We start from the raw sequence: 17,159 nt of genomic DNA on the forward strand, positions 1-17,159 counted from the left end.
ATAACACATTCCACATCACAATACACTTTGAAATATCAATATACTGTAGATAGATACATATAGCAAAACATTGATATGTGCATATAGTCATTTACAAAAATGGAGACAGATCCAATTCTAAGTTTAGGCCAGGGTATTGATTAGCTTTTAGAGTATAAATCCAAAAGGATTCTCTCTGCAACAGTTTTTTTAGTCTATCCCCCCCTCTTGGTGATATTTTAACATGTTCTATCCCAAAGATTTTTAGAGTGTCGCTACTTCCATGGTTCGCCCTTTTTGTAATGTAGAGCCATAGGATATTGGTGGTTGCTTGTTCTTATAGCATATTTGTGCTCTGCTAATCTTTCTTTAAGCTTACGCTTAGTTCTTCCAATATAAATTTTTTTTTATTGTTTGTTAATGCACAGAATACTTATCATCCCACTCCCATTGTTTATCTACAAAGCCACAATGTCAACCCTTGCAGGCTTCAGGGGAAAAATAAAGAAGATAATAGATAGAACTTAATGGTTTGCGTCTAACAACAGCACATTGCAGGATTCATGTGTCGAAGGGAATGAGCATTAGATTTAAGGTTTAATTTTACACATTTGCATGCGTAGATGGTCACAGGGATCCTCTCCCACAGCAAGATTGTCAGTCAACCTGTTGAAGCAGGAAGACAGACAGGCAGGCAAGAGAGCTGTCACTGTAGCTCAGTCAGCTGGTCTGTAATTGGATAGCACCTGTGAGAGACTAGGTGAGCGTTCATAGGGCTATGGCTACTTTAGAAAAAGAGAGAGAGAGCAATAGCAGAAGATTTGAGTCTCATTAATTATTCAAGGTCCAGTGACAAGCTTTCTTTGTGTGTGTGATTAAAGGGCCTGATGCTGGGCCATAGCCATTGTTGCAGAACCTAACAATGGCTGAACTCAGACTGAACGGTTGGTCTCCTGTCCAGTCATTGCCACGTACAGTCCTCTAACCTCAGTATATCATGCAAACTTGATTGCAGTGTTAGTTTTGTTTATTTTTACAAGCTCTACACAGCTTGTGTGGTATGTTATCAGTCCTAATTGTTTTCCCACTAGGACTGAATTTGTGTGTAATTATTATTATTACTTTGATTTTTATTGGGTGATGGCAACTTGTGGTAAGTTGCAGTTGCAGTAGTAGTAGTAGTAGTAGTAGTAGTAGTAGTAGTAGTAATTAGTCTAGAGCAGGACTCGAGGCTAATGCAAGATCTAACATTTACGGTAAAATGCAACACTTGAACAGTTGTGGACACACAATTTCCTGAAACAACATGGATGTTCAGACTACTGCCATTTGTTGCTTTAGAAACAGCCTATGTCCTCATACATTCAGTCATGCAGGCTCATTTCAGGCCAATGATTAACCATTTCAACCTCAGTTACACCAAGATTCAAGCCTGCCATATGTGACGATGCATAATTTAGCTGTCAAATATTTTCAGCTGAGTGTTTGCCACGCTTGTCCTCATTTCTCATTCCCAGAGGGAATTGTTTGGTTATAGCCTTTTTCCTGCAGTAGCTAGTGACTTGAGAACATATATCTTTGGTGAGACAGGGCAGTTTCAGAGTTCATTCTGTTGTACCCGTGCATGAGTGACCATGACAGTCACTGCAGTTGAGTTTACTGAGTTTATGTGATTTCTTTTATATTATTGTGTTATCAGCTCTTGTTGGGCCAAGACATATATTAGAATCTGAAAGCATCTCCAGCAACAACTGAATAGTGGATGATAAGTCTCCGTAGATGTCAGGTTTACTAGCCTATTACATCTAATTGTATTGGCAAATGGTGTGAATTCAGTTCCCATGTATCCAGGGCTCCATCTGATAGGACAGTGTTCACACGCTTACCATGGATGCATGCTTGCTGGTGAATAAAAAGATTATTCACATGGAATGCGGCAATGCAGGAAGAATGGAGGAAGTGAGTTAAAAAAAAAAAAAGCTGCCATGCGGGAAGAAGCTGAATCAGAACCAAGTGAGCTGAGTCCGTTACGAGTTTCTGATAGTTTCATGGCAGTAATGCTCTAAAGCACAAACAAACACACCCACACTGCCACACAACCCCGCAGGAAGGTGCTGCATTGCCACATTCCGTGCAAACGCTATCTATGTATTGTGTTATGTTTATTTTTACTTCATGATGAGGAAAATGAGATTTATCAGTAAGCAGCACAGCACAGTACACGATCACATTTTTTTAAAATGGTCAAATTTATGGGTTGTTTATTGTAAGGAAGTGTCCACATATATCGCCAACATCACTGTCGATATTTGCCTCAGCCTCTGGTTTTTGCTTTCATTAGCACTACGCTGCCTCTACTAGTGATGAAAATTAAAAGATAAAAAAAAAAAATTAAATGCTTTTCTCCTGAAACAAACTTTTACAATTCAGTTTGTTCAAACGTTGTCGCAGACAGAGTGAGCAAAGAGAGTGAGCGAAGCACACAGATAACTTGCTTGTCATCGGCAGTGGTTTGCAGAGCTCTTTGCACAGAGAGAAGTGTGTGGGTGAATGAGTTATGAGCGAGAATGAGGTGAGCAAGAGCAAGTCAGTTTTTTTTTCTGTGTGTTTGACTTTATAATATATATGATTTGAAACTAAGGAACTCTGTTTCTGTATTCAAGCTGATGCAAATCCAGACAATTACTACACATTTTCTGTGTGTTGAACCGCGGAGGACTCATCTCTTTTAGTGATAAAAATACTATTAGGAAACTAATATGCTACCCACTTCAGTGTAGACACTGAAATTATTGACAATCAACATTAAACTAACCGCAGTCTTGTGCTGTGCGTGTTTATAGATAGTATCATCAGTTGTCCAGCAGGTCTAACAGTCAGCCTGTGTTTACTAAACATCCACTTCTCTGTTGGTAGTCGTCTTAGCCTCTTTTTGATGCATTGTGCACAAAGTACCACATTGAAAAGGTCATTTCTTTACCCTGTGATGTCATTATTGTTTTTACAGAAACACATTAACTTCAAAAACCGACACCACGCACACAGTGCTCTGTATTATTGTTTGAGGTCATCAGAGGAACACACAGTGAGATGCTGGATATAAGATTTATGTTAAAATTAACACAAAAAAAAAGCAAAAAGCACAAGCAAGCCAACATTTGTCCTTCTTGGAGAGAATCTCAAAGTTATTCTGCCATTGTTTTGTCCCAGTGTACCATATATTGAACTGAAGGGCGTCAGACCACTAGAGCCCGTTAACAAGCTTGCGTATATCATATTTCCCGGGTGCCCTGCTGGTGTGAAGCAAGCTGTTCCCTGGAGGCAGACTGTTGCAGGTCCCAGCATCTGAGATTGCAGCCTCTCTGCCACATAATTTAAATATGTATTTCTGACATTTTTGACTATATTTCAAACACTGCAGTGCAGAAATCAAACAGAAAAATTAATAATCCCTTTTGTTATGGAAACGTCTGTATACAAAACAAAGTGTCTACAAAACAAATGGTCACTTATGGGCGCCGCTGTGAGCATTTGTTCTTTTCTGTGCCATTTCCTGCTGCACATTCAAAGCTTTTAGTATTTGCTTTTTTCTATAAATTGTACAGCACATACTCTGTTCTCTGTGGGACCTTGACTCTGGTGGTGTGATGTCACCAGATGACGCCATAGCTGCCATCTGGACGTGGTGATGACTTCCTTTTGTGACCACAACGTTGCCCAAATCTGTGCACCACTGAGCTGCTGTGTCAGCAGAAAAACAAGAGAATGTCAGAATTGGGGAGGTGGCGCAGTTTTTAAAGATCTAAAAATGTTTGCCTTGTTCTGTTACGTGGTTGGAAGCAGAATGTTTCTAACACCGCTGTTTTCGCCACGCCTTAGAACACTTTACTCACTTTGGGAAAGACTTTTCATGGACTGCCAACAGTCCAGGGGATCTGCTTATCTAGCTCCTTTGAATTGACTGCACCACTTTGGTCTATAATATTGTTTTGGCCTTGGAATTGGTCAAAAAAATTAAAAAAACTACACAGCACAACAATGTGTTCTGAAATAATGTCTCGTATTAAAATAAAATGTACGAACAAAAAGTAGGCAAACCTTTGGTTGCTGTTTTGTTTACAAAGTCGACAATGTCTATGTTTATATCCTCTGTATATGTACTGTAGGCATCAGTGGCCTCTTTCCTATGTGTGACCAGCATTGACTTTGTTGCTTGATTGCCTATCTGCACCTGCATGAAAGGAATTAACTCTTCTGGGAAACTGAAAGAGCTACTATGAGCTTTAAGGCTACAAAACTTGCAAGACCTACAAGCTGGCCTCTCCTGAATCATGCGGATCAGTTGGTCTATAGTTTATTCATTCTAATCTAGATGATCATGGCACACAACTAGTTAATTCATTTTCTGTAGAGGTCGATGAAGTTGTTGATGCCTCACGTGAGTTTCTTCATGACTGCAGGCATGTTGCTAATGTAGCCACAGCTGCTGTAGGGAACTTTCAGGCTTTCAAATACGGTACGTACAAATACAATTTTTGAAACATTTTGTGTTGGGCCATCTTTCTATTTTGTGTTGCAAACTGCAAAGTTTTTAAATGTGTATTCTGACTGGTTGGAACCGATTTCTGCAAACTATGAGGGTACAGTGTTTTTTTCTTGATTATCTTTTGCCATAGAGTCTTTGAATATCATGAATGATGTTATGTGAAAAGATCATTTTAAAATGTTTATTTTTTTAAGCAGTAGATGATAAAAAGGCCAGCCTGTTAGAATCAAAACAAAAATGGATTCACTGCACCTGATTAAGTCCTATGCTGTGATAATCACACATCACAAAGTTTCCTCTCTCTCTTTAAAGTTATGAAGGATTTACCATTTTACTCACATGCCTGTGACAAGATTGCTGATTTGTAGATTTTGATACAAACATATGAAACCAGGCCCTTTCTGAAAAAGGGAAGTATTTCAGTCTCCTAGTTTCTGTTTAGTCACCTACTGGCTTGGATGAAAAATACTCTGTGCAGAACCAAATGGCTTAGATGAGGAGCAGTTTTAGGTCAGGGATGTATAACTTGTAGTTATGGTCTCCAGACACAGGATGTAACAGCTGTTAAGAAGTTTAGCCACAGAAAATAAAGGGCAAATGAATCGTTGAGGAGTTCCTACTGTCAGAAATATTTAAATTTACATTATTATTCTAATCCCACAAGATAACGCGAGCCAGTGCTTTCTGTGCACACGCTCATTTTTGTGACTTTGAATGCGACGTGCGTTATGTTACGCCATTGGTGCATTATATTACGCCACTGACATGTTGCGTTGTGTATTCTATGTCACTGTAACTTGGGCTTTGGCAACACACAAACATTTCTCTCTTGTGTGGGTAATAAAACATAACACCACAGTTTGAGACTAACTCAGTCAGTTAAAACTAGTGAGAATGAGTTGAGAGAATTTACCAGCTATTGACCAGTGATCTAATGAGAGACAGGGCTTTCATTAATGGCTGACAATAGTCTGGTAGCCAGACAAACAATGACTATAAAACATGACGGTGTTTACATTTGTTTGACATACATGATTCACAGCACTGTGTTCTGCGAGGAATGCTGTGTATTCCTGTGCAAAGGCTGACAATGAGTGCTAATGATACTGTTAATTAGTCACGGTGTAGCTTTGTGGTCATTCATCTGTGTCTGTGGGACTTTTATCTAAGAGGACAACTGCCATTTGTTTATATGTAAAGCCCAACAAGGTAGGCAACTTGTAACAAAATCCCTCTCTTGTAATATGTTAGGTGCCAGAGAAATATACAAACTCAACAAGCTCAGTATTTATGCAGTGCACATTCTACAGACATCAAAACAAACATTGTGGCATTAAATAAAATACATTTAAAAAATAATTCTTCATATGATGAAACTACAGGTTATCTGACCTTTTTAATATAATTGTACATTGCAGGATGACTGTGTCTCTGACTGGCTGTTTTGGCCATTCCTCTGGGGCTAGCTGCAGACCTTAATCGGTACACCTGTTGCTAGGAGACATATAAGTCCAAAGCCTCTCTGGCTGGCTGAAGGCTGAGGTATCCTTGTGCGTATTTAACCAGCTTATTTGAGTGCTGCTGCACCCACACAAATATAAGGAGCCCCTCTGGTATTAGTGACTGGGTCACGGATAGAGACGAGCAGACACAACAGAAAAAGGCTGTCAGATGCAATAATAAAAAACACACATACGCACACTACACAGCACAAAAACACTAAATAAGCCTGTGCTCTATTACAACACATATATGGAAAATTAACAGAGACAAAATACTATGTCCATCTTTAAACCTGTTGCTAAAGTTAATAAATCTAAATGAAGCTCTGGTGTCTTGTGACACGAGTTTGAAAGCGAATACGACTGAAGCTGTCCAAGACAGCCTTATATTTCCACCAGCTTGGATGCATTAAATGATTTTGATCCCAGTCCTTGAATTCACGGCCATGACCCCATTACTGTCTGTCTGTCTCTGTCATTCACTCTCACATTTTCGGTGTCTCTAATCTTTTCTGTTATTCTGTCCATCTCATCTGCCTTCTTTCTTCTTATTTACCATTTTCCTGTCTGCCATCCTGAAGCTTCTGCAATACCTTAACAGGCCTGTCTTTCACTCGGGGGCTCTGACTCTCTCAGTAAACTGGCTGGCACAATGGGAAGACATGCAGACGGCAATACAAAGCCATGCGGTTTACACTGTGTGAACTGGCTGGAGCTAGTGTTACCTTGCCCCGGGGCTGTATTTGATGTAAACATGTTGGAAGCTTGGCTCTCATTTGTTGTAATCAGGCTTAGCGCGCAACCTCTCAGTTGCTGAGAGGGGGAGAAGGAGACAGAGGTGTGTGTGTGTCTGTGTGTGTGTGTGTGTGTCTAGAGTGAATGTGGGGGAGGACAGAATGGGGAATAAGAGGAATTGAGCTTGGACCAGTCTAGCAAGGCCATATACAGCCTCACGCAGTATACAGTAAATGCTTTTGTGTGTGTGTGTGTGTGTGTGTGTGTGTGTGTGTGTGTGGGTGCGCGCGCGCATGATTGTGCGCATGTATTGACCTTGTTTAAACAAACAGTCAACCGGCCCCCTGGCTCTTGCTGCCCTCCCTAGTGTGCTGGGCAAACAGCAAGCCTGTGTGAGCTGTGGTGTGTGTGTGTGTGTGTGTGTGTGTGTGTGTGTGTCCATAGATCCCATGCCGTGGTGCCACACTGCCACACCAGGGAAACCACTGCCAGATAAAATGGGCCATCTCGTGACCTTGACCACCGTTTCTCCAGTTCTTACATCTGTTGCACACACGTAAGCCAGACTGATACACACACACACACACACCACACACACACACACACACCACACACACACGCAGAGTCTCTTTCTGTCTCAATAACACATCACAAACCTTTCTAAGGACCACAGTTTACACCAGAGTCAGTGCGCTTAAATCCACACATTCTGACTCACGCACACACTCTCCGACAAGAGCAGCTTCGGTGCTGTAGTTTACATCAACGTGAGTCTACGGAGTTCCTCGTTCATGCACACACACACACACACACACACACTCCTGCATACACACAGCGAGTCTCACCATGGCAACAGTGGAGCAACACAGGGAAACAACTTAGCAGAGTCAGGCGCTCACTGTGAGAAAGTGTCAAGTTACGGCACAGGGCTGAAGCTGAGTTAGGTGAGAGGCGAGGACATAGAGGAGAGAGTGACAGAAAGGAAAGAAGTAGGAAGAGACGGAAGGAAGGAAGGAAGTCATGGAAGGGGAGAGGCAGAATAAAAAATAATAAAAAATAAAAGAAGTCAATAAAATGAGAAAATGAAATACAAATAAATAACAAGGGGCAGGTTGTTATAGATGAAGCACATGTCTGTGAAGGGAGTCGGTGTTTTACTGCAGAGAGGAGAGGATGTCATTCCTTTCAGTAGTCTACAGCATTTCTTAATCACAAAACAGTTTTTTCTTTTTTCTTTTTTAAGCTAATTTTTAAATATTTGGTGTGCCTCTTTACGCACGTATGCAGGGATGGAATATATTTTTCCCCTCAGCTTGCTTGCCTTATTACTGGATCAGTGGAACAGATGAAGGCCAAAAATAAATGGGGACTATTTAGTGGGAGCTGAGTATGTAACCGTATCCAGTGGTTTTATTTTAAGGGGAAGGTTTATCTTAAACTCAATCCACAGTCAGAAGCTAGAAGTCAGAAGTTAGTTACATGCTTCAGCGGACATACGCCTGGGGTCATGTGACCAGTTTTAATGTCACCGGGGTTTAATATAAGAACTGATCTCTATCAGGGCTGAGTTACTTGCTGACTGACCAGCTGGCATCAGTGCACTCTGGACATGCAAAAAGGTGAGGAGTTAAAGTGCAGAGACCACCCCCCTGCGGTATTTCACACTCAACCATAGATTTAGGGGGTGAAGGAGAGGTGACTCAGAAATGTGTCAAGGGTGTGTGTCATGTGCACTGTCGAGAAGCCTCCTGTGCCAGGAAAATGGTACAACCCGTGTGTGCTTATTTACATGTCTTGCTGTTTACAGGTATTGCTTTACCAAAGTGTAGTTACACTACAATTTAAGAAGGTCGTGATACTAGTGTAGTCGGTTATAATTATTTCTTAAACTGTGTAAAACATAGTGTTTGGGTCGGGAACCCAAGTGCCTTGGAAAGTCTGGCACCAGTGACAATCTGTTGATATCAGACTGAGGTATAGTGGAAAACTAAACCTCCCCATTTGCAGTGACTTTATTTTGCACAGCTCCCACTACTAGAGGCACGTGCTGAGCATAAATCAAGAGAGAGAATATCAGAACAGAAAAACACACCACACAGAAAACAGCGGTGTTTTTGTAACAGTTGTTACTGTGGCAGAGAGACATGTGGTGTGTTTCTCTTCTCTTTGGCCGTTAGTGTTGATTCACTGGGACGTCTGAAGTGAGCCTTTTCTTTCTGGCCGTCTAATGAGGTTTTCCTAGTTGATTATTTGATTTGGAGAGATCTCCAGGCCTGCCTAGTGTGTGTTTGTCAACACTTCAGCTCCACATCAGATCCCTCTCGTATCAGAGGGCACAGAAAGACGCAAAGATGAAGGGTGTAAATAGGAGGAAAGAAGAAAAGGAGTCACTTTTTGTTTTATGGTGATAGTTTAGCAGAACTGACAGCCTCGAAAAATAAATCTTATACGACTTCCAGTTTACTTAACACAATGTTAAATGTGTTAATCCTCAACAATTTAAATAAACTCAGGTATTACATTGGCGCTGGTATAATAAAACACCACTCTGCTATAATTTATTTTTGTTCTGTGCTTTTTCAGTTTGCTTTTTTTTTCATGCCTGTCTGTCCTCCCTCACAGATACATTCCTCCAGACACTGTTAACTCTTTTTATCCCGTCTGGAACACACATGGTGCTGCGAATAAACATGCCCTGATTTATGGACACACACACACACACACACACACACACACACGCATACAATGTGCACTCCAGGCATGCATGCATACAGACACATGTGCAAGAGCTGTGTGTGCTCACTCCCACGGTGTTCAGACATGATCATAAAACAAGCAACACAGACCACAAAACTGTTGATTCCTTTGACTCCACGTTTCTTATAATCCAGAAAAATTGTGTCATTTAAAGCCGGGGATCCAATCAGGCTGTGGTGCATAATTACCTGACAGCTTGTTACAAGCAGGATTTATACTTTAATGTGGCTCTTAAGATCTAATGTGGTTTTTAAAGATGAACCCATTACTGGTTATTATAGGGGCCTCATGCTGTTCCTTGGTCCAACTTCCTTCCGAATACATTTCATGTGCCACATCTAGTAGTTTGGACATCCGGTGTGTTGACTCCAGACTGACATCGGTTATGGTGAGAAACAAAGTGAGGAATTGCCTCATTAAATTCCATGCCTGTCAGTTGAAATTTAGATGTTTGATTTCACAAAAACAATACATTGTGCCTCTGTAGGTGTACATGCGCTTTAGTTTTAGAAGGAAATTGTCTTGTCTGGCCATCAGTTCTGTGGATAGTGTCACTTGGATTTTTTTTTTGTCTCCTCTTGACATGAAGAACCAACACAAACACACGCCCCTCGAAGCAATGAGAACTACTGATGTGTTTAGTCATTCAGTAATTAATCCGTCGCTCAACAGTTATAAAACACAGTTGGAGGATGTGTGGAGGAGTGGCAACATGCCTTGGGGCAGGGAGTTTTTATTAAAAAATATATTACAAAAGAACTAGCTAAACCATGAGGTCGGAAATTTCTATTTTAAAATCCCCCAAATAACTCAAAAGTTCTTCTTGTTCTACTCCTTATTATTATTATTATTATTATTATTATTAGTAGTAGTAGTAGTAGTAGTAGTAGCAGTACTAGTCAACGTTCCCTTTCCTCCATAATTCTGCTTGACTGTATCATGACACTAAGTTTTGAAAATACAACAACTCTTTTGGACAATAAAAATTAGATGTCTTACCCTGTTAAGTTTAATACGCATACATTATTAGATTTCAGTACCATGCATATGACAGTTTAACAAGTCCTGTGACTTTTCTCACAGCTGTGGCAGTGTGAGGCTCTGCTAGTTTAGCCAGCTTGGACTTGCTTTTCTCAGCTTAAACCTGTGTATGACTCAAGCTACTCCACTAATAGATTTCTGACATTTGAAGTGACTGAGAAATGCTCATTATAGGATTTAAGCAAAGCCCCGCAGAGGATGTCACTTAACTGCTTCTTCTTCTGTCCACAAAATATAGAAAGGATTACTTTAAGGTAATTGTGCACCTCCTAACTGAATTTAAGTAGTTGTTTACTAGCCAGAAGTATATGTATTTCCCCTTGCATTATTTTCAGTTCAGCTTTCTTTTAGGAACCAGTGGATCCTTGTTGAGTTCAGTAACAAAACCCTTTTTTTAGACACAATGTTTTTATTCGGCACAGAACAGTGAATCATTTTGAGGATTTAAGCTCCACCGCCCTGTCGGCTTAGTATCTGCCTCTGGAGGCTCGTCCTCTCACAGAGCCCATTGTAAACACAGCATATTTCAGTTTTTCCACAGCTTGGTTCAACCTAGGTACCCCCATACCTTGACTTCTTTCCCCACAGGCGACTGTCTCGGAAGTAATGAGCAAGAGCGAATGAGAGGGAAATGCAAAAATTAGCACATGCCACCACTAAATCTATCTCTACTTCCTGCTCACCTTTTGCCGGTGCTGGAAATAAAATGTGTTTAAAAATGCTTCTGCTAACTAGGAGAGTTTAATTTGGATTCAGTGAAAGTTGAAACCATGCACACATTTCTTCGGTTGCTCGCTGTTTTTCTCAGGTATATATGTTTACAAGGCCTCATTGTAAGCAATTTCAGTCGTTTTATTGAGCTAGTTTTGGAACAGCTCATGACAAATCCCAAGCTACACCCACTTTCTGTCCGTCCGTGCACCAAACATTTTGTACCAAACATTGACACAGCGGTGTGTGACGCAAACCTGCAGGGAGGAAAGGGTCAGTAGCCAGCTGTGGTGGGGCTGAGGCTTGGCAGTTCCTGGGGTGAAACAGCAATGAATGGCCTTGTTCTTTTCTGTTAGCCTCAACGGGCTGCCCTCCATTTGAGCTGGAGGTGTGGGTTTATGAGGGCAGTATGGGGGGAGTGTGTATGTGGGGGTGGGGGTGCCATCCTGTCGTCACAGAGTCTGCCAAGTACAACATTACAACAGTAGTGGGATTGTGTGGCGTGCATGTTTGTCTTTTCCCTCAGAGGAAGAAAAGCCCTCCCTCCTCTCCATCGTCCTCTTGTCTTTACTCAGTGTGCAACACATCTTAAAAACCGGGGTGCCAGTAGTCAGGCGCTAACGGAGATGGCAGCTGCTGCTAGGTGCCCGGTGCCCACTTGGTTTGAACCGGCTGATGACATCGCTTTTTTTTCTTTAACAAGACAACCTTTGTTGTCTTCTATAATCTGTAAATCATCATAATCGTGGTTTCTGTATTCCTTTTGTTTTCCATGATAGCTGGTGTAGATAATTTTTCTTGAAGCAACTGAAGAGATCAGGTATTCCTTAATGAGAAAAGGCAGAGGGGAAATTTAGCTGCTATTAGTTGACAACATCAGTGTCAGACTGGTAGGAGGCCAAAGCACCAGATGAATCTCCAGTGGCCCAGCCAAAAATATCACAACACCTTCGACCTGTCATCTGTCATTTAGTTTTCCTCCAAAAAACGTGGCCTTCTGAATGCAGTTGAAATAAAAAAGAGTGTTCCTCTGCTCACACCTCCCCTCTTGAACCCAAGGACTCACATCTGTTTTCATTCTGTTTTTCTATCTCTCGTTGTCATGTTTCAGCTCATTGGCTACAGCGAGAAGCCTGTCAACCTGCAGATGTTCATCGGAACAGCAGATGACCGTTACCTGAGGCCACACGCCTTCTACCAGGTGCACCGGATCACGGGGAAAACTGTAGCCACGGCCAGCCAAGAAATTGTGGTCACCAGCACCAAAGTTCTCGAAATTCCACTCCTTCCCGAAAACAACATGTCAGCCAGGTAGATGTCAGAAACACTTCAGGTTTACATTAATCAGTTATGAGTTTACCACCGTGAAGGAAGTCCCGTCCAATGAAAAATAACCACTTTTATTATTATACATGGTAGTAATATCTTCCAATGGGGATTTCATAGATTTTCTTAATTTAAACCAACAGGAGGGTTGGGCGCAGGAGGAAAATTTGAGGGTTTCCCATGGAGCAGAAAAACAAACTTTATTAATGTATTTATGATCCAGTAACACCAGAATGAATACATTTATACAAGCTCTGGTTTCATTTACTTTGGAATTCATAGGATTGGGATTTGGTAGGGATTTTCTTATTTACAGTTGCAATAAATCATATTCACTGGCGTTTTTAATTTGCGAGTCAACACTTATAGCTCTGCCTCTCATTGCCAATTCCCTGCTGGGCTTGTGGTTGGTTTTTATCACTCCTACGCCGTTACTACTGAAATATGTTTTCGATTCTTGCCATCCTGGTGGTGTTATATAGGGCCAACCATTTTCCCTTTACCTTGCAGTATCGACTGTGCCGGCATACTTAAACTGCGGAACTCAGACATTGAGCTGCGTAAGGGGGAGACGGATATAGGAAGAAAGAACACACGGGTCCGCGTGGTGTTCAGAGTGCACATCCCTCAACCCAACGGGAAGGTGCTGTCGCTGCAGGCTGCCTCCATTCCTGTGGAGTGCTGTGAGTGTCTACTTCCTAACCTGAGTTTCCCACACGTAAACAAATTCATTCAGAAAATTCCACACCCACTTCTCTATTAGCATGACTGCGGCCTGTGGATTTAGGATGTTGATTTAATCTACTGTTTGCTCTCATTGAAAGTCACTTTAGATAAGAACGTCCGATAAATGTTAAAAATGTAAATGTCTGTCTGTGCCCTTCGAGGCTAGTAGTTACCCGAGAAGCTACACACAGACACACAACACAATAAAGACAGATTTTACCTTTTTTTTTTACAGTGTTGCTGCATTTTTTGTTGTTCCTGAGTACATGTCACATTGAATCGTGTGATTTTACAAGCCGTTGTCCACTTATATCACATGAACAAAGTTCAGCAAATGATCATCCTCATTCTCTTCAACCCTTTCTGCATGTCTCCCAGCCCAGCGTTCAGCTCAAGAACTGCCCCAAGTTGAGAAATCCAACCTGACCAGCTGTCTGGTCAGCGGGGGAGAAGAGATGGTCATCAGTGGCTCCAACTTCTTCCCAGAGTCCAAGGTCATCTTCCTGGAGAAAGGCCCTGGTAAGTGTTATGTCCACACAACAGCTTTTCCTTGAGCCAATTCTGCCGAAACAGCATGTACCAATTGTGTGTGCAATATACGGCATCATTGCCGGAAAGATTTTTACTGAAGGAACCACAAGTAAAACTTTTAACTTACCATTTGCATCTGTTTTTTGTGTTGCAGTTGCAGACTTAAGACTAGTTTACGAGCTTTTATTACTGAATGTTGTCTCTATTTCATGTTATTTCTAGAATATGACCTCTGTTGTCACAAGAAATACATAAAGCTACTCCTGACTTCATGTTCCAACATTGTTAAACGTGTGTGCATCAGTTTGCAGATCACATCTATCATTATCTTAGTCTCAACACGTCTTTTGTTCCCCCAAGGCATATTATGAAACACGGAACCGGTTATGTTAGTTGTTCAGTAATGTCATCATTTCATAATAAAATGTTTTGTTATGTTATTTTATGTGATGCACCTTTGCTGCATCTAGATTAAGCAACGAGTTTTGCAGTCAGTAAACCTATTGCTGTTTGGGAGTTTGTAGTTCAAGAATGTAGAATCCTAAAACTGGTGACTAGAGGTTGCTTAGATCTGTTTAACAAATACCTAAAGAGATCACTTAGTCAAAATTCTTGTTCAAAATGTTTCTTTGAAGTTGCACACTTTTTCTTACTTATCCTTTCTCTATTTTGTACACAGTAGTGTAATAGTGTACTTGGGATGGAAATTTTAAATGGATGACATTTGTTGAGCCAGTCTCTGCCTGCCCGAGGTACCTTTGTCACGTAGAGCAACAGAATCAAGTTCACACATGGCAAAAAGTTGACGGTGTTGCTTTTGCGAGCAAGAGCCTTTCTGTTCCATTTTCGAGAAAAAAAAAAATCTGCTCAGAGGAATGCGTTTCACTCTTTGAGGTGTACCAGCTCAAGCATGGCATAGAGAAGTAGCAAGTGGAAACCTTGGAGGGGCTCGTCTTGGGTCGGGAGGAAAGCCTGGTGCACAGCGGACTGTGCGAGGAGACAGAAACAATATGAAGGAAACGAGATGTTGATTAGGTTTGTGTGAATGATCCCAGTCATCATGACTAATCCCCCCGCTTTAGTGCAAGAAGGCACTGATTGTAAGTATAGGAATGGAAGGAAAGGAAAGAAAGAGAGGTTATGACAGATATTTTTCCACCATATCTCATAACTGAAAAACAAGAACAGATTCACAAAGAGCTGTAGATACTGGGCTATTGTAGCACGTACACATCAGTGCATCACATTCTGTGATGACTTTATTACACTGAGTACACGAAGATGATATTAATCCAGATAAAAATTGTGGTGAAGTTGTTCAGGCTCGCTGTCTTTTGGTGTGCACAGCTTTAGTGTGATTTCTGTTTGTAGCCTCCTTTATGTTGCAAATGTGCAGTTGATAATATGCTGAAAAGCTCACACAGCGAAGACTTTTACCTTCAAGAATATTTGTAAATTCTTTTTTAATATTCTTGCTTTCCGTTTTTTTGTTGATCAAAGACAGCAAAGTGAAAGTTTATCTGTTAATTAACCGTCCTTTGAAAAGTAGCATTTAGGCTGTGAGAGAGGATAAAAAAGAAGACAAGTAAGACAAATAAAGGGTAATGGTATGAGCCTGGAGATTTAGTGGCACGGTATTTATACATAAACTAGTCCAAGAATGATTTTTCTGTTAGGAGAAGGTACACATACACACACACAGTTTATGTTCTTACATTAAACCTTAACTTAAAAGATTAGTACTTCAGAGTTACTAGACTTCATCAAACAGTGAAGTTTAAATAAGTCCATAATTGGTAGAAGTCGTTCAGTTTTACAAGCGTGAATGTTTATACAAAGCATTCGGCTTTAAAGGCTGTAACGCTGACTGCCTTGAATAGTGACTAATACAGCATGGGTACTCTGGGGCTGTGTTGTTGTTAAACCTACACCACTGTGGCTTTAAGTAAAAACCCACAGTTGCAACATAAACAGTAATCACATTTCTTTATTTTCGTTCGATCTTCCGGCACAGTGGGTGTACGTACTTTTCCTTTCTGACTGGGGTGCGCGGGGTGTCTCGATGGTCCAAGTCATTGCCTTAGCGTGGTATGAGGTTCCTGTCGGTGCTTGTTGTCTGACAGAGCATGTGGGGCCCCTGCTCCTGCCTGTTGAATGTCAACAAGCTGCAATAATGCACTGCTGTCAGCTGCAAAGACGTTCAAGGTCAATGGCTTGCTGGAAAAAAATATTCTGTCATCAACAAGTTAAGCTCTTCCTTCACAATAGAGAGAATCTCTTTAGGGTTATGACTGCTTAATGTGCCGGTGGATTACTACACCTAAGGCTCATGTTCTGGTGAGATCATAACAAGTAAATCACATACTTAACGTTACAGTAGACATGCTTCTGGTAAAAGCTGAATAGCTTAAATGCAACAGGGCTTACAGTTGAGTGCTTGCTTTGTTAGGATCCACATATAGGCTAGGCCTCTCTGCAGACTTGTTGCAGATGCCTCAAAGTGGTATTTGGGGGGAATCCTTTCGGTTTTGTGGAAGAGGCCATGCAGGTGCAGAATACTGGCACGGTGTGAGCACCACGAAAAAGACAACTGCAAATAATTTCTCTTCAGCTGAGAGGCTATTCAGTAGTTTAGTTGTCAAAGTATTTATTCTTCTCCATGCTGCAGTGACTGTGATTTCTTCCACACGGTAACCCCGTCAGTGTTTTCACCCCAACTGCTTCCATTCAAGCAGCTGCCCCTAAGATGTCTGGCCAAATAATTAGATCCCTCATAGGAAAACTGGAAAGGATGTTTTCTAGCCAGAAGCCTGGCAGCGTGTAAAGGCATTTTAAAATAAATACAATTATTCCACTGCTCTCTCCATAATTCTAACCAGACAAGACAAACAGCAGGATATTTGGACATTTGATTACGATTAAATAGCCCCTGCGATTTTCTCCGTGGAGCTTCTGGGCTTTTAAAAACTATCATTTCGATGTCTCTTGGTTCTGGAGAACAAACTGAAATTGTGTGCTTTTTTTTTCTGAAGCCTCACGTGGTTCTTAAGTACTTTCTGTTTGAGAAAGCACTGAAGGCTGACATCATTTCAGGAAAAAAGAAAATAGAAAAGGGAGCGTCATCAGATGGGGCAAGCTAGACAAAGCAACACCATACTTAAAAAGAGTCTTAATTAAAATGTTGTAGTCATTTGTGATCCTGTGTGTCATGGGTTCATCGCTGTTTCTGTGTTGGTTAGGTGGAACTAAATTCATTTTTATGCTGATTTTAAGAATGTATGGTTTTAACAGTGTATAAGGTGCAA

The 17,159-nt window shown here is 41.1% G+C and overlaps 1 protein-coding gene across 2 annotated transcripts in view; it reads left to right on the plus strand.

Annotated features, from left to right (window-relative positions):
• The window catches only part of nfatc3a (nuclear factor of activated T cells 3a), a 56,024-nt gene that overhangs the window by 23,123 nt on the left and 15,742 nt on the right, over window positions 1-17,159 (plus strand). For both annotated transcript variants that reach the window (XR_014698974.1, XM_084541129.1), the window contains exons 4-6: window positions 12,383-12,582; window positions 13,108-13,280; window positions 13,702-13,842. Coding sequence is in view for 1 of the 2 variants with exons in the window: in XM_084541129.1 (XP_084397255.1) it covers window positions 12,383-12,582; window positions 13,108-13,280; window positions 13,702-13,842 (514 nt within the window). In the remaining variant the exon portion in view is untranslated. The remainder of the gene's footprint in view (window positions 1-12,382; window positions 12,583-13,107; window positions 13,281-13,701; window positions 13,843-17,159) is intronic.

This window comes from Chelon labrosus (assembly GCF_963514085.1).
Source record: "Chelon labrosus genome assembly, chromosome: 3".
NCBI classification, from domain to species: domain Eukaryota; kingdom Metazoa; phylum Chordata; class Actinopteri; order Mugiliformes; family Mugilidae; genus Chelon; species Chelon labrosus.